This window comes from Octodon degus, unplaced genomic scaffold (assembly GCF_000260255.1).
Source record: "Octodon degus isolate 3935 unplaced genomic scaffold, OctDeg1.0 scaffold00092, whole genome shotgun sequence".
Lineage (NCBI taxonomy): Eukaryota > Metazoa > Chordata > Mammalia > Rodentia > Octodontidae > Octodon > Octodon degus.
The window spans coordinates 3,943,848-3,961,498 of NW_004524668.1; the positions used below are offsets into that span (position 1 = coordinate 3,943,848).

The 17,651-nt window shown below is 55.3% G+C and overlaps 1 protein-coding gene across 12 annotated transcripts in view; it reads left to right on the forward strand.

The window, feature by feature from the left end:
• Window positions 1–17,651, forward strand: part of Hspg2 (heparan sulfate proteoglycan 2) — a 99,869-nt gene that overhangs the window by 24,875 nt on the left and 57,343 nt on the right. For 7 of the 12 annotated variants that reach the window (XM_023722506.1, XM_023722509.1, XM_023722508.1 and 4 more), the window contains exons 2-10: window positions 7,619–7,754; window positions 10,406–10,450; window positions 14,857–14,966; window positions 15,063–15,121; window positions 15,253–15,413; window positions 16,199–16,249; window positions 16,646–16,774; window positions 16,963–17,220; window positions 17,302–17,421. In XM_023722506.1, coding sequence (XP_023578274.1) covers window positions 7,619–7,754; window positions 10,406–10,450; window positions 14,857–14,966; window positions 15,063–15,121; window positions 15,253–15,413; window positions 16,199–16,249; window positions 16,646–16,774; window positions 16,963–17,220; window positions 17,302–17,421 — 1,069 coding nt within the window. The remainder of the gene's footprint in view (window positions 1–7,618; window positions 7,755–10,405; window positions 10,451–14,856; window positions 14,967–15,062; window positions 15,122–15,252; window positions 15,414–16,198; window positions 16,250–16,645; window positions 16,775–16,962; window positions 17,221–17,301; window positions 17,422–17,651) is intronic. The other 5 variants (XM_023722510.1, XM_023722513.1, XM_023722516.1 and 2 more) reach the window with 1 other exon arrangement.

Sequence of the window (17,651 nt, forward strand, 5' to 3'; positions counted from 1 at the left end):
CTGGGGTTCCAGCCATCCCACTGCTCCACTTCCTCCTGCCCCTTACAGGTGCCAGGGCTCTCCTGCCTCCGGCCCCTCACACGTACCCTCCCTTCTGCCTACCGCATACCATTTCCCTTTCTTCCACCTCACTGGACAAAATTGTTTTCTGGGACCAGCTGGGGCACTGTTTCTCCTGGGCAGTCTTTCCCAATATCCCTTGCTTAGTGAGGGGCCCCCACCCCTGAGGAACTCTGAGTTCCCTGTCTGCCTGCTTCACCATTGTATCCCTGTCTTGGCATAGTAAGTGCTCAGTGCAGAGAGACCTGAATTGTGCCGAATGGGGTGGACTGCTGCTTCCTCTTAGGGGATGAGGAAGCTGAGGCTGCCCAGCCAGAAGGTGGCAGAGGGAGTCTGGAAGCAAGCCTGTGACTGATCACAGGGCCCTGCCCTTTCTGTTCCATCAGTCTACCCTCCTGAGGCTCAGCTGGTCTTCTGCCTGGTCAGAAGCAGTTTGGGTGCTCACCCCAGTTACACTAAAGGGGCCCCAGGGCATTGACACCCCCCCCAGGTCTCCTGGGGACAGACAGGTAGGTGACTTCAGAGCTCACTGGCCATATGCTTCTCAGGAGGCCTTACCCCCTGTCTCTCTGGGAAGGAGCCCTGCGGGGTGATTTGCTCTCATTTCACAGTTGGGAGGACCAAAGCCCCGAGGGCTGGTGGGACAGGTCCCAGAATAGCTTTCAGGGATCATATGACCATCTCCACCATCCCCTGGCACAAGGAAGGAGCATTTTAGGGAAGGATCTACATGGTGTTCAGGGTCTCACTGCTAGATCGGACTCGTAGTGATCCACCTGTTTACAGCCTCCCAAGAGCTGGGATTGCAGGCGCAGGTGCCACCACGCCCAGTCTCAACTGCCATCTCAGCGCGCCCTGGGGGCGGGGCTGGCATAGAAGGAATTGAACCCCCAGCCCCTGAGCCTGCTTACAGGCACTTTAATCCACTGAGCTACTTGGCTGGCCTGCGATTTTTGTCAATAGGAAACCAAGCCCCCGTAATGCTTCTGCCCTTTCTACTGGTGTGAGCTGTGTGATGGGTGTGATCAAAGACTTAGTCTCTACTTTCTCTTTCTAAACTTGGTCTGTTGCTCCTGCTACCTCAGAGTGGCTGGGCAAGTTCATTCCTGCATCTTTTGCATGCTGACTACTCACTGCCTGCTCTCTGTTGTGGAGACGCCCACAGTGACCAAAACAGAAGCCTCCGCCTTCCTGGTGGCCACGTGCATACGAATGGAGGCCACCGGTGTGGGCGCCCAGCACACAGAGTGGGGACTCACTCAAGTTTGCTGACAGGAAGGGAGCCAGGACCCATCCAAGGCCACGTGGTGAGCTCAGGGCAGCGCTGGGTCAAGGAACTTCACACCCAGCTTCCCGCTCCCAGGATGCTGCTATAAGCCCTGGCCCTCCTCAGACTGCTCTGTGTTCTCTCTGGACCCCGGCTGGGTATAATTTTCCAGGTCTGATCTTGGTCCCAGCTTTCAGAAAGCAGATGTCAGATATCAGATTCAGGGGCCTGCTGACATCTGTGCCACTGAGCTGGTAGAGCTTTGGAGTCTGAGCCAGAGTCCTGGTTTCACAACACAGTTCCTGTTACCTTAGCTGTGTGACCTTAGATACATGACATCACCTCTCTGATCACTGTTTCCTTAACTGTAAGATAGGCTGCCACCAGTATCTACCTCAGGACATTGGTGTGGATTTGAGTAATGCAAGAACCTTATAAAGACCTTAATGCACCACCTGGCACACAGTGGCACTTGGATGCCATCCCCTCTCCTTAATTTGGGGATTGATATTCTTCCTGGCTGGCAAGGGCCCTGCTTCCTTGGGGCCCCAGTATGAGAAGCTGGCAGGTCTCCCGAGTGGCACGGGCACATGGGCATGCCAGAGGAGGCCACAGCCACCTCCTTTCCGGCCCGGCGCCCCTCTCAGACCGCCAGGGGATTAAAGGCCTTCTGGCCTTTGTGTCGGGCTTGCCGCCCCTGGCAGTTTGCACAGCAAAGTGCTGCCCCGACAGATTCCTTACCCTTTGCCGTCTGCTGCCTGTGGATGGGCACTGAGTGGCTGGGGGCGGGACACCTTGACCTCCGACACTGGGGCCTGGGCTGGTGCAGAGCAGGGAGGAGCACTTGTTTGGTGGCCCACATATAAGGCTCCATCTTTGTGCACAGAGAGAGGGGACTTGTGTGGGTGCATGCCGCACCCTAAAGATTGGGAGTGGTGGGTCATGACCAATGCAGGGAGGAGGAAGGTGGGGAGGCAGGGGCTTCTCTGTCTACCGCCCCCACACAGTCTCTGGATGTCCACGAGGTGAGCTCACTCCAGCCCCAGAAGCCTGGAGCCTTGCCCTGGGCAGCTCAGCTGCCCCCCCTCCCCCAGGGACCAAGTGGTGCTCAGACCTTCCTGCCCAGCTGTGGGGATGGTGGGGGGCTGAGCCCCAGGCCTGGGCCATGTGGAGAGAGTGAGGGCAGGCGTGGGCTGGGCTGTGCAAAGCATGTGAGGAATGTCTCTGGAGAGGCGCAGAGCCCTGGAGGTGGGGGTCCCACAGTCAGCCTCAGAGCCAGCCAAGAGCTGGAGCCTTGGAACTCAGCTCTGTCGCCCACCCAGCAGGGCTTCTGCCCTCTAGCCTTGGGCCAACACCCTTCCTTTCATCTCCTACAAGGGGGTGTTGCCAAGCTTGAGCCCACAGCCTATAGTCCCTGTGTACCCCTCAGCTACACCCACCGCTCTGCTCTGTGCTAATTTTAACCCTTCCTGAGCACTTAATATGTACAAGACACCACACTAAGCTCCTGGCCTGCTTGATCCCATTTACAAAGATGACTCTCGCTGAGCCTCAGTTTCCTCATCCATAAGATGGACATCATAACACACAAGGTCATGATCCCTGACTTGAAACCCTCGGGTCAGATGTGTTTGGGAACCCAAAAGTTTTTAAGTTTGAAAAAAGTGATGCAGGGCATGTGCCAGCCATGACGAGACGGTCCCAGCGGAGTCTGGGGCAGCTCTCGATGACAAACATGAACGGAGCTACCGTCAGAGTGTGAGTCTGTGCCCAGGTGCCCTCCGTGAGCTATGAATAGCCTCCTGCCAATTCAGGACAGGACTTGGTGCCAAATGAAGTCACTATAAACATTTTTTTCAACAACTTGGTTTTCAGAGCTATTTGGATTTTCCTTCTTGCAGAGGGGTCTGGTGTCCCTGTGGCAGGGTCAGGCCCCCAGCTGCTTGCAGGAGGAATTGAGGTGCCCACGTGGTACACACCCTGGGCCTGGCTTGGAGAGAGCCCTCAGTGGAGTTTGCCCCCTACCTTTTTTGTGGTGCTGGGAACTGGTGATTGAACCCAGGTCTGCTGTACCACTGAGATATGTCGTCAGCCTTTTTTATTTTACTTGAGACAGAGTCTTACTACATGGCTCAGGTTGCCCTTGAATTTGTAATCTTCCTGTCTCCTAGGTAACTGGTGTTATAGATGTGCATCACCGCAGTCAGTTAAGTCTTTCTCTTCTTACATCATTTCTTTATACTGCTGCCATCTGCCACCAGCTTTGATTCTAGCAACCCCAGAAATTCTTACCTAGAAATACAACCTTTTTCAAGTCCTATGGTGAAAAATGCCTTCGTGTTCTCCAAGCCTCTGTCCCATCTCTACCTGTGCCTCTCCTGTCCCCCGCACCTTTCCTACCTTTGTACCCTCTCATGGCTCAGCTGCCCCTGCCAGGCTGAGAGCTGCGATGGCCAACCTTGGTTCCCTCTGCACCCTCACACAGACCAGATAGGAGGGGTTGGCCTCTGTCTCTTGTTCCCTAGGTCTCTAGAGGACGAGGACTGGAATCCCGACTCCCTGTGCATCCTCACCCTCACAAGGAGGACCTGGACAGCCCCAGCCTCAGGGAGTGGGTCCCCCCCCCCAAGAAGGCCTGTCTGGTACCCTGCCTGTCTGGCCCCACCTGGCATCGGGGGCCACCCTGCCTTCATGCCTGGAGCAATTGTTTCCAGCATGTTACAACAGACCTCTGCCTTGCCCTGTGTGAGTCAGCCACCCCCACGCTCCCAGCTCCCCAGGAGCCTACAGGGTCTGGAAAATCCCCTCTCAGCTTGGCTCCTTCCTCTCTGGGCCGGGTCTCCTTCTAGCCCCTCCTCTGGGGCCCCGCCATCCAGCTGCGAAGTCTGCCTAAAGTACTGGGTTCCTCCAAGAGGAAGCCTGGCTCCCTCATAGCCGGACAGGGGCTGGGGGGCAGGAAGCCTGGGTTCTATTTCTGGCTCTGACCTTGGAGCCACTGATGGCCCTCCTTGGGACCTGAGGCACGCGCCACATGGGCCCTGGTTGCCCCCAGCTCAGCCATCCTGGGAAGGTCATCCTGGTCAGTTTGGGGATGGGGCCTGGCCAGCCCTGGGCTTCCTGGTACTGCCCTCTACTCTAGCCTCCTGGCCAGCCTGGAGGTCTAGCTCCAGCCTGTCTCCTTTCCTGCTAAGCAGAGGGCTGGAAATGGGTGGCCCTCCCCACAGTGACCCCAGGCCTCAGTTCCCTCCACTGTGCACGGGACACTCATAGTTGCTCAGCCACCTCAAAGGGTCTTTGTTGACTCAGATAAAAGGAAATATTCCTTAAACGTCACTGTGATGAGATCAGACAGCGCTGAGTGAAAGTTTGAGACCTGGGTTCGAGTCCCAGCATTTAGTAGGTGATGTGCTATCTGCTACATCTCCCATTCCTTATGGTTGAACACCTGCCACCCAGGCAGGGCAGGATCCCCCAGGCCATACTAAGTGCTCTGTGAACACCAGTTCTTATTCCCTGATTTGATCCTGGACTTGCCGAGTCTGATCCAAGTTCCCTTCTATGGTCAAGTCTCAGGCTCCTCGCTGCTCTTTCTGGGAGCCCTCTCCCTCCCCTCTGGCTCCTTCTCCCCTCTCCAATGTGAAATACAGCTGTTGGGACCTTTTGATCTTCAGCTCTTAACACATGAGGTCTCTGCTGGGGTTGACTTGGCCCTCTATACAGACCCTGAGCTGACCCCAGATCCTGGAGCCTTGAGGGGAGGGTTACGAGCAAGGGGAGGCTGGCATCTGAAGGCCCCAGCCTGGGGTCTCTGGAATTGGGAGGCCTTCTGACCAGGCCCCCATGTGCTCAGATTCTCTTTCCCCTCTCGCTGCAGATGTGTGTTCCTGGCATTTTTTTCCATGTTGGATCTCACTTTGCTATTTCCTGTCCAGTTCCAGCCTCCCCCACTTCCCTGGGAAAAGTTCCGGACCTTGCTCACCACCGGGGTTTTCCTTTCCAGACAGCAGTGTCTAGTGGGAGCCAGGAATCTAACTGCCCTGTGCTTGGCCTCCAAGGCCTTGCTTGCATGGGGAGGGGAAGGGGGTGGCAATGACATAGAGCTGGTTCCCTCAGACCACTTGAGCTCTAAGTTAGGACCCCTGTGCCAGCCCTAGTCTCATACTCCCTTTAAGTCAATAAGGCCTGCTCAGGACCCACCCTCCGGCCAGTGGGAACCTTGCCCTCTACTCCTAGTCAGGGAAAGCTGGAGAAGCCTGAGTCAAGGTCTTCTCTTGTGGCTCTCAGAGTGCTCTGGGCCTGCACAACTATGATCTGACCTGGGATAAGAGCCTGCCTCAGGGACTCTGAGAAGAGGCCTGGGAATTGGTATGTTTCTCCAGCCTTGGAGGTTCTTAAGCCACACCCTGGAGGCAGACAGGTAGACATGGCCACCACTCAGGACAGGGACGGGCAATTGTGTGGTGGGAAGAAAAGGAGCAGGAGCTGCTGCCCCTGGGCTGTTGGGTGGGGTCATCAAGTCACAGCAGAGAGCAAGATGGGGGCAATCTGGGTTTTACCCAAGTGGATTGGAGCCTCTGCCCCCAAGAGAGTTCACAGCCTGGGAAGGGGATGTGGACAGATTACGTAAGAAAGAGAATTCCTCTGAAGGAAGTTCTTTTCAGGAAGCCAGGGAATTGATGGCGATGACGTCCAAGCACTGACTGAGCCACAGGCACTGAAGGTGGATATGCATCCATCTCAGCCGCTGCCTTCCAGGTGCTTCCATTCATTCCAGGCTAGGTACACAGTAACCAGACCCAGCCTGGGCAGAGTTTCTCCTCTTCCCTGGGTTGTGGATTACCCACAATACAATGCGGTGCTAGAAGTGTGCAGGTCAGTAGTGAGAACAAGAGGGAGGTACCCAGATCGGCACCCAAAGGCTTCCTTTGTGCCCCTTCCTGGTCACCCCAGCCTAGCTCTGGGCCCAGGACACTGCTATTTTTTTTTTTTTTTTTTTTTTTTTTTTATCACTTAGTGTGAGATGTTTCCTCCTAAGGTCCCCCAAATGGACTCAGGGAGTGTGTGATCTGAGGTCATCCACTGTTACCTCAGCACTTAAGAATTTGATATCAAGCTGAGTCTTGAAGGGTGAGGGGGAGTTGGCCATACACACGGAGGATGGATGCCCCTGCAGAGGGACCATGGCGGGTACATGGGAGAAGGGCAGAAGTGTGAGGGGCTGTGACCGGTGCAGTGGGACAGTTGGCTCTTGCGTTTGGTTCTTCCTGTGGCCTTGATGCCCTGGTGGCCGCTGGGTCTGGTTTTCACAACCCAGGCTGTTTCCCTAGGCCTGGCTGGGCTTCTAGGAGGAGGCCAGGCCAGGCCTCGGGGCCTGGTGCCTGGACATCTGGATGCTGCTGCCCACGTTGCTGTGGATGTTGCCAGACCTGCCTGGTGCTTGTGGCCTCCTGAACCCTTGGGCTTCCCTGTGTTTGTTTTCATCTAAGTTGCCTGGAAAACTCCTTCAGAAACATCTCCACTTTGTCCGAGGGTGTCCACCCACACCTGAGAAAGGCACGTGTTGCAGCGCCAGCCTGCATGCAGGGCCCCGCAGCCCCTCTAAGGACAAGTGCCAGGCAAAGCTTGTGCGGGGCTCAGTGTTGGCCTGAGGTCACACAGAGCTGACATCACGCCTCTGCCCAGTCACTGGGCTCTGCCCTGAGGGCCCGGTCACTGTGGCTGTGAGCACCAGGGTTCACTGCCCAGCCCAGTGGAATGTGTTCCCTGTGGACCAGCGGCTTGTTGGCCAGACTGAGGCAGGAGGAGGTGGAAAGCATGAGCTGTTGGAGGCAGCAGCCTAGATCACCGTGCCTCAGTTTCCACCCATGTGCCCTCTGCTGCTGCTGGCCCCCCTTCTACCTGCCTATGGCCCCTGTATTTGCTGGCCCAGGTCATCCCTTGAATGCCTTGTCTTTCTGTCCATTCATTCATCCTCTCCTAGCTGTCCCTCTCCTTCTCCAAAGAAAAAGGGATCAGCATTGCCACAGTGATTATTTGCTTATCTGCCTTATTTTGAAGTTTCATTCAGAACTTGCAGGTTTAGAAGCCTGAGGCCTCCAGAGGCTCATGAGATTTGGGGAAGCTGAGTCAGAAAGTCAAAAACAGCCTGGCTCTCTTCACCAAACTAAGTCTAATTTAGCCACTAACTTTTGGAAGTGAAACTCTTGGTGTCTCTCTACCCCTGTGAGAGAAGGGGCTCTGGCTTGGTGGAAGCTGGGTATGGGACTTGATGGCCTCTGTTGTCCCTCACAGGTGACTCATGGGCTGAGGGCATATGATGGCCTGTCACTGCCTGAGGACACGGAGACTGTGGCAGCAGGCCGGGCTGGCTGGAGCTATTCCTACCTTTCCGACGATGAGGACTTGCTGGCTGACGATGCGTCCGGGGGTAAGTTGCAGGTTCTGTGGAGGGTAGGGTGGGGTCATCATGGCTCTTCAGGCTGGCCCTGCACGAGACCTATGATGTTCACCGCAGGTGGAGTCAGAGGAGTGGGTTGTGTCAGGCAGGGTGGTGTGTGACTGTGATACTGGTCTCACATCACCGGTCCACTTAAGGGAAGAGAGACTTACTTTGGCTCACATGGTCATAGGCTCCATTGTTCCCAGGCCCATGGTGAAGTAGAGCCTCATGGCAGGAAGTGTGTGTGCAAGCAAAGCAGCCCCCTCATGGCAAAAGGGCACAGTGGAGGGAAACAGCTCCCCTCGAGGCAGCCAGGATCAGCGAAGGAGCGAGGAAGCTGGAGAGGAAAGGACCTGAGACAAAATAGTGCCTTCCAAGCCACACCATCGTGACCTACTTCATCCTGTTAGGCCCACCTGCTACGTTTCCATCACCTCCAACAGTACTGTCACATTGCGATCTTGTCAATGGATGGATCCACAGATGGAGTTAGGACCCTCATGGGCCCATCACCTGCTGAAGGCCCCACCTCTGTGCACCTGAGACGTTTCAGATCTGAACCATAATTCTTACAGTGCCATCTACTCAGGAGGTTGAGGAAGAAGGTTCACAAATTCGAGGCTAGCATAGACAATTTAGTAAGACCCTGTGCCAAAATAGAAAATAAGGGCTAGGTGGGGCTGGTGAGATGGCTCAGTGGTCTAAAGCACCTACTTAGAACAAGCTTAGCAAAGCACAGGGACCGCGGTTCAATCCCCCAGCACCACATGCCAGCCAGCCCCGCCCCCTGGTGGGCTGAACTGCCCACACACACACACACACACACACACACACACACACACACACACACAAATAAATAAATAAATTTTTAAAAAAATTAAAAAAAAAAAAAAGAAAAGAAAAGAAGGGCTAGGGAGACAGCTCAGCAGTCTAAGCACCTGCCTAATAAGCACAAGGACCCGAGTTCTATTCCCAGTACTGCATGCTGTGCCAGCCCCAGAACCGCAGGCAAGCCATGCCAGCCCCGAACAGGCATGGTGGTGCATGCTTATAATTCCAGTGCTGAGGAGGCTGAGACAGGAGGATCACTATGAGTTTGAACTGTGTAGCGAGACCTTGTAACAAATAAATGGAAATTAAAAGTAAAAATAAAAGAAAGAAAAAGGGCTGGGAGTGTAGCTCACCACTCCCTGGATTCAGTTCTCAGTGTTTGAGAAAAAAAATTTTTAAAAATTTTTAATTAAAATTTAGTCACCCGGTCCTGGTGACTAGCATCCACTACTTAAAAGTTGTGTGACCTAGGACTGACCAGATAGCTTAGTGGACTAAAGCGCCTGCTTAGGCAGAGGCAGGGACCAGGGTTCTGTGCTGTCCCTGCCTCCAGGGCATGCTGAGATAGCAACTGAGAATGGGTGTGGTGGCATGTGCCTGTAATCTCAGAGCTGGGGAGGCTGAGATAGAAGGATCACTATGTGTCTGAGCTGCATACCAAGACCTTATACCAAATAAATAAATAAATAAATAAATAGTTTTTTTTTTAATGTGTGTGTGTGTGTGTGTATGTGTGTGTGTGTGTCTGTGGCCAGCTCAGGCCACCAGGGGGCAGGGCTGGCTGGCATGTGGTGCTGGGGGATCGAACCGTGGTCCCTGTGCTTTGCTAAGCTTGTTCTAAGTAGGTGCTTTAGACCACTGAGCCATCTCACCAGCCCATAAATGAATAGTTTTAAAATTTTGTTTAAATGTACCTCTAGCCTACATAGTAAGACACTGTATTTAACAAACAAAATACTTGGATTTTTAGAGCAGATTTCTCAAGAGACAGACAGCTGATCTTCAAACCATTTAATCAATATTTATTCTTTCAGCAATTCTAGGAGTTTGCATATTTCATAGCGGAGAACTCTACTCTTTTTCTTTCTTTCTTTCTTTCTTTTTCTTTGTTTCTTTAGCAAAGATTTATTGGGCCAGCCAGATAATTCAGCTAACTAAAGCACCCGCTTAGGCAGGCCCAGCAACCGGGGCTCCATCTCGGGCATGCTGTGCCGTGCCAGCCCTGCCCCCAGGATGGCTGAAACTAGGTGTGGTGGTGCCTGTCTTTAATGCCAGTGCTTGGGAGGCTGAAAACAGGAGGATCACTACTAGTCCAGTCTACATAGCAAGACCCTGTAGACCCTGTACTAAATACATTAAAAAAAGGGGGGGGGCTGGTGAGATGGCTCAGTGGTCTAAAGCACCTACTTAGAACGAGCTTAGCAAAGCACAGGGACCGCGGTTCAATCCCCCAGCACCACATGCCAGCCAGGGCCACCCCCTGGTGGGCTGAGCTGGCCACACACACACACACACACACACACACAAATAAATAAAAATTAAAAAAAAAAAAAAAACCTCACATGACCTTGGGGTGGCCCCAGCGCCTCACTACAACCCAGGATTGGGACCCACAGGGAAGGTGGCTGGCAGTGCATAATACAGGATGCTTCCCCATCCTGCTGCTCAACCTCCTCCTCTCCTCGAGGGTAACCGTTCTGCACCTACCTGACCCTGCCCCTTCTGGGTGGGAGGCCTCCGCAGTGCCTGACACCCAGTCGGCACTCACCAAGTATTATTGCTGAAGAAAGCCTCTCTTTTGTTTGCAGATGGCCTGGGCAGCGGGGACCTGGGCAGCGGGGATTTCCAGATGGGTAAGTTGTTGCGAGCATCCCCCAGGCCCCATTGAGCCCCACAGCAGGCCTCTGAACCACAGAGGGCCCATCTCCTGGGCTGGGGGCCTCGAGGGCTGTTTGGGTCTGTCCTGGGTGGTGCATGGTAAGAAGCAGGGATGGCCTCTTACACGCTAAGTGACAGTTGTGTGGACATTGAGGATGACCAGGATCTGTGTCTGCCTTTATCATAAGCACAGCACCAGGGGCAGTAGACACAAGTCGCTGAGTTCTGATGGGGACTGAGCCCCGAGCTACTTGGCATTCAGTGTAGCCTGGGCGTCCTCAGGGCTGGGGCTTCCCTCAAGCTAGTGGGTCAGGGGCATCCTAACTAGGCCAGTGCTGGCAGGAGGGTTGGCCCTGGGGTAGCCTGGCTCTAACCATGACCCCCCAGCCCTGGGGCTTTCCCTTGGAAAGTCTCTGCCTCGGCTTTCCCTTGGGGCTGTCTGTGCAGGGTACAGGGAGCCTGGGAGCAAGGTAAGGCCCCTAAGGGGGAGTGTCAGCTGTGTCCTAGGGATACTTGTCACCTCCTCGAGTGGCCTGCAGAGGCTCTGCTCTAGTCTTCCCTATCTATCTAGCATCGAGGCCCCTCCCGTGGACCGCCAGGCAGCCATGCCCTCTGCCGTCTGAGTGGTCCTGCAACCTTCCTGTCTTGATAAGCAGCTAGGAGGCCGGGGATGAGGGAAGAGAGGGGATGGGACCAGCAGCTGAGGGCCCCAAGGCCAGGGCCCCGGCTTGTCTTGTGAGTGGGCTGATCAGTGGGAAGAGGAAGGTCTAGATCTCCAGGGCTGGGCTGAACCTTAGCTGGGAGGCAGCAGGTAGGTCTTCGTGATCCCCAGCATGCCTGTGCCCACTGTAGACCCAAGAATGGCACCTTCTGTGCCCTGGCCAGGAAGGGCCATGCTGAGCCATGGGCCCAGCCTGCCTCTCCTAGGCAGGGCTGTGCTCCCTGGCTGTGTGTGTCAGCGCCTTCCCAGACAGCGTGATCTGCTCCCCTCCCTAGGCCCCTTCCACCTCCCTGCCACCTCTCCTGCCGTCCCGTCTCTTTTTGCCTGGCCCACCCTAGTTGCTGTGGTTGTACCTCTCTACCTCTTTTTCTCTCTCCCCCCGGCCTGCCTTTCTCCCCCCATTCTTCTTTGCCCCCTCATCTCTGGGTCTTAGTGTCCGTGCTTCTCTCCATTTCCCTTCACCTTACCACCATTCCCACCCCCCGCAGGCTCAGGCCCACCCCTAGGTGACAAGGAGTCTCCCCTGGTCAACGGCCTCCCTTCCAGCTGCACTGGGGCGCGAGTCATGTAGGAGGCTCAGAGTCATCTCCCTGCTATCTGGACCCGAACAACTCCTGCTCCAGCCCCATCTGACCTTATAGATGGGAATCCTGCGGCTGGGACCCTGCTGTCCCTCCTCAGGGGCCTGGATGGGAGTAGGGGAAGGCAGTACCCCTCAGGAAACAAGGCTCTGGAGTCTGCACCTGACAGCAGGCTGACCCTGGGCCACTTAGGGACCCAAAGAGATCCCAAGCTGGAGACACAGTGCAGGGTGTGACCAGTTCTGCTGAGCAGGGAAAGGCAATGAGGAGTTGGAGTGGCAGGGCTTGTTTAGGTGGGTACGTGCCTGCTCTCCTCCCTCGTCTCCATCCTCCAGCCTCTGGTCTCAAATGAGCTCTCCAGGTACGGTCAGAGGCCAGGTGAAAGATAGTTGGTCAGGGCAGGCACTGAGCTGCCTCAGCTCTGCGGTACTTTCTGAAATCCATGAGCCCCGCCGTGTGCCCCAGCCCCCAGGCCCTCCAAGGGCAGCAGGGCAAGCTGGAGAGCAGGCGCTTGCCCTGACCTGCCCTGCTGGTCTGGGAGAAGTGGGTAGGCCTGGGCTGGAAGGTCTGTGCTCCTTCCAGGTCCTACTAGAAAAGGGCTTTGTGGTGCCCCAGCCCCCTCCCCGGAGCAGCCACATTCCTGGGCAGAGGCCTGGACTCCTCACCCGCCAGAGCCGTGGGCTGAGGCCAGGGCCTAGGGTGGGGGGACTCTCAATGGGCCTCTGTGCTGGTTCACAAGGGGCCTCTGTGGTGGAGTGCACGGCTCCTACACATGCTGTGGCCCACAGAGCCCCACCATCCATCACCCCAGAGCCCAGCCCTGTCCCTATGGTTATAAACACCCTCTCCTGGACCCAGACCCCCCCCCCCCAGGGCTCTCTTAGTCACAGAGGGAGAGAGAGTCCTGGCAGACAGAGAGTAAAGTGAAAGACTCCCTGCTCTGACACCCACATTTGCCATCTGTCATTTCTCAGGACACACTTCTACCACAGGGCCTTCATAATTGCTCTGCCCAGACCCGTGTCTCTCAACAGCTCTGTGGCTTTGCCCCTTCCTTCTCGTAGCCCCTTCAAGAGAGGACTTCCTGCTCACCCACACTTCATAGGCCCTCTGCCTCCTTGTTGGTTTTTTGTAGTCCATATATGTTCAGACCCTTTGTTTTCTTTTCCTTTCTCCCTGCGCCGCAGGCAATCCCTATGAGGAGAGAAATTTTCATTTATGGACACACTACTCTGTCCCCTGCCTATCGAACACCACCTGGCACACAGCAGTGCCTGCCTCAGGTGACAAGAAATAAAGCCAAGTCCATCCCCAGGCTTTCCCCTCAAGATCAGGGTTAATAATGGTCCTGCCGTTGTCCTTGTGTCGCAGCTGAGGACATAGGGTTCAGAGAGGTCAGACACTTGCCCAGGATCGCTTCTGTCAGTGGCACTGTCACTCGAGGGGCTGGGCTTTTAACCACTGGCTTGCACCACCTCCCTGTCCTGTGTCAGGCTGGGCTCTAAACAGGCACTTTGTACCTGTGTAAGGGTCCTTTGCAACTCATGTTAACTTGGCATTTATAATTTATACTTTAATTCATGAATATTGTGAGATTGAATGCAGTAAGGATCTTGTACCTAACAGATTTTCACAAAATGATTGGGGTCATATTTGTATATGTGCACCACAGTTTCCATATACTACAGATATGTGATGTGGATTAATTCAGCTATCATTTTTCCAATATCTACTATGTGCTGGGCTATGTCTATGTGAACATGTGTTTATGTGTGTGTGTGTGTGTGTGTGTTTATGTATGTATACAGAGCTCATACATACATATGTATATATGATGCTATGACAAAATACCCGAGATAATCAACTTAAAAGGAGGAAAGGTTTGCTTGGTTCGCAGTTTCAGAGGTTTCCATCCCTGATCACTTGGCCTTGTTGCTTTGGCCCTGTGGCAGAAGCACATGGCAGAGACCTTCTCACCTCATGGCAACTGAGATGCAAAGAGGGGGAAGAAGAGTCCCAGTGTCTTCTTTGAGGTCATGTCCCCTGTGACCTAACTTCTCCAACTAGACCCCACCTCCTGATGCAGACCAAACCTGCAATCCATGGACCTTTGGTGGACATTCGTGATTCCCACCATAGCAAACATCAGGAAATGTCATGGCCTCATGTAGAGTAGGTGCCCACAGCACAACAGTGGTCTGGGTGTGCCCACACCAGGGAGGTGGGAACCTGATCACCATTACTCTGTAGGGCATGCTGTGTGCCAGGCACAGCGTGAGCTCTGGGGCTCAGGGTGGCTGACACCCAAGGTCCCCTTTTGTGAAAATCACAGTCTGGTGGAGAGAGAGGAAGACAAAGCACAGCTCCTGATTCACGGGGCTTACGCAGTGCCTGAGAATAGCCATACATGTGAGCATGATGTCCTTTACTCCTCACTGTCACCCAGGGTGGTCAATGCAGTTGACAACTGTCCTTCACCGTGAAGGAAACAGGTTCAGAGGGGCGGGGTCAGTGCCTAGGTGTGGCTGACTCAGCACATGATGGTTCCTGTGCAGATCCCTGGCCTGTCCATGTCCAAGCGTAACTGCCAGGGTCTGTGGGGATTGTGGGGGCAGAGGCTGAGGAGCCCAGAGGAGGCAGCTCAGGCATCTCCATGGAGGAAGTGACGGCAGCGCTGCATCTTGTGGGACGTGGCTAGGGAAGTCTGCGGAGGCATGACCTGGTCACACCTGCAGGGTCCCTGTGGCCAGCCAGCCTCCTCTGCAGACCACCCTTCCTGTCCAGCCTTCCTCTGAGTGTTGTGTGCCTCCTCTTTTCCGCTATCACTTGGTTTCTAGGTCAGGCCATTTTCCATGTGAGTTAAGCCCCTTGCTCCAGATGGGCCTCAGGGTGGAGCCCTAGACAGGCCTGCTGGGCTACCCTAGGGCAGAGCCCCCACGGGCAGTGTGGCCCAGCTATGGACCCTCAGGTCTCAGCCCATGTGGGAGGCTTTCTGGCACATCCCCCCATTTCTGTCCGCTGGTCCAGCTGCCTGAGGCTACCACATGCCAGGCCGCTGACACCTCTCTCTTTCCTACAGTGTATTTCCGGGCACTGGTCAATTTCACACACTCTATTGAGTACAGCCCTCGGCTGGAGGACGCAGGCTCCAGGGAGTTCCGAGCTGTGTCAGAGGCTGTGGTGGACAGGGTATGATGAAAGGGCTCAAAGACCATGGGGAATTAGGGGGGTCAGGGCCACAGATGGGGAGGCATCTGGTGGCTGATGTGCCATGTCCCTTGCCAGCTGGAGTCGGAGTACTTGAAGATTCCTGGAGACCAGGTCGTCAGTGTGGTGTTTGTCAAGTGAGAAGGGTTCCCCCGGGGACAGGCAAGGGGCTTGGGCTGGCCTGGAGAGGCTGGCGAGGCCAGGCCTCAGCAAAGAGCGGAGAATTCAAGCCTCTTCCTTCCCTGCCCCCTGCCCAACTCCTCCCCAGGGAGCTGGATGGCTGGGTCTTCGTAGAGCTGGATGTGGGCTCAGAAGGGAATGCAGATGGGGCTCAGATTCAGGAGGTGCTGCACATGGTCGTCTCTGGGGGCTCCATCGGCCCCTATATCACCTCGCCCCAGGGGTTCCAGTTCCGACGCTTGGGCACAGGTGAGCCTCTCCTAGAACTAGGGACCACTGCCTCACTTTCTCAGAATTGTGTGCATCTCCTCTCAGGGTTTCCACCGTGGGCGGTCCTACTAGCATGGGTTTGCACACCACTAGGAGAAGGAGCTCACGACCTCCTGAGTCTCCCCTCCAATCTCTGTGGCCTTAGGTAGAGCAGAGAGTGCTTCCTCTAGCAAGTATACACCAGGCCCAAATCCTTCTGTCTCCCTATACCCTGCCCGTACGAGTCCCTTCACCTAACAGTACTTGTAAGTGCAAATGACTTGCATTCACTCATAACCAACCCTGGTTTCCTGAGCACAGAGTGGATGTCAGGCCTTTGTATTCGGGCTCAGCCCAGGTTGCTTGTCGCTGTCCCCTGTCTTGTTTCAGCCTGTGAGTCTTTGGGCCGGTTCTAATTCATTCTTGTGGGTGGTGATCCTCACCCTGTCCCATTTCAGTGCCCTCTGTGGGAAGGCTCCACCATGTCACCCTGTGCGTTCCACTCAGGACCCCCAGAACTGAACAAATTGAATCCCTACCTTAGTTTAACCCAATCAGGAAAGAATTCATGGTCCATCACCTTCTTTCTTCTGCACATAGAAGCTTCAGTTAGTGCACCCAGAGGTCTCTGTTGGCTTCTCCAGACCCAGGTCTAAAGATTGCTGGGTGCCCAGACTTCTCCACTTTCCAAGGACTCCTCCTGGCTGGGGGTGGTGGGGCGGTCGGCTCAGCCCTCAGCTCCCAGGTCCCAGGTAGCTGGCTGCTGACCACACCTTCCTTTCCAGCACAGACCCCCCCACCTCAGCCAGCTGCTGTGGGGGTCACAGTGACCCCAGGTGAGAGTAGAAGCCTCGCCAGGTCCAGTGGGGAACAGAGAATTTAGTAGCTGGAGAGAAAGAAGGACAAAATCCAGATCACTGGGCCACCTTCTGCCCTCCTCCTCTGTCCTCACTGGCCCCGGCTGTGGCTTGCATGTGTGTGGTGTGATGGTTGCATGTATATGGCATGTCAACTGCATACAGCTCTATGAAAGGGGCGGGTGAGGCCACTGCCACATGTCCTACGCCTGGTGTGTACTCTGGTCGTGTCCACCCAATGCTCCTTACCCTCACCTTCTGCTACAGTGGCCTGACACAGGCCCGAGGTCCCCTCACAGCCATATGGTCCCTGTGCTGTGTCACACCCTCCAGCAACTGCAAACTTGCACCTCTGACCCACTCCCACTCTCACAGTACCCCAGTTCCCAAGAGTGTGCACCGAGGCTGAGTTTGCCTGCCACAGCTACAATGAGTGTGTGGCCCTGGAATACCGCTGTGACCGGCGGCCTGACTGCAGGGACATGTCTGATGAGCTCAACTGTGGTGAGGGGCTGTCTGGGAGCACAGGCCAGGGGGCCTGAGGGTGCGGGTGGGGCATGAAAAGTGGGTGGGAGGGTCAGGGCAGGGGGTGCAGCAGGGAGCAGACTTGAGGGGCACAGGGAGAGTCTGGGAACTGCAAGGCCAAGGGGTGAAGAGTCCTCTGCTAACCACCTGGCACCCTTTGTCCACAGAGGAGCCGGTCCCTGAGGTCAGCTCCGTGCCATCGGTAGTTGTGGAGACATCGCCTTTAACACACAGGCTACCAGAGGCAACCACCACACAGTGGCCAACATATACCCACCGTCTCCAGACTCTGCTTCCCCATCTGGCCACACGTGTGCCCTGTGAGCCCCACGAGGCCGCATGCCACAGTGGCCACTGCATTCCCAGAGACTACCTCTGTGACGGTCAGGAAGACTGCAAGGACGGCAGCGATGAGCTGGGCTGTGGTGAGCCACAGGCAGAGGCTGTGGGAACTGTGTCAGGTGCTGGCCAAGGAAGCTGCTGCTGAGCACCACTTTGTCCTACAGGGCCACCCCCACCCTGTGAGCCCAACGAGTTCCCCTGTGGAAATGGACACTGTGCCCTCAAGTTGTGGCGTTGTGACGGCGACTTCGATTGTGAAGACCGCACTGATGAGGCCAACTGCCGTGAGTGTTCCCTGGTGCCGCTGGCCTGCCTGGCCCAGGCCATTTGCACCCCATCCCTACCAGACAGGTGTTGGCCTCCCTGGAGACAGAAGTCAAGATTGGTCTCTGGTCTGGACAGGTGGTACACACCTGTAATCCCAGATGCTTAGGAAGCTGAGGCAGGAGCATTGCAAATGCAAGCCTAGCTGGGTTACACATAGCAAGACCCTGTCCCAAACTATATATATATA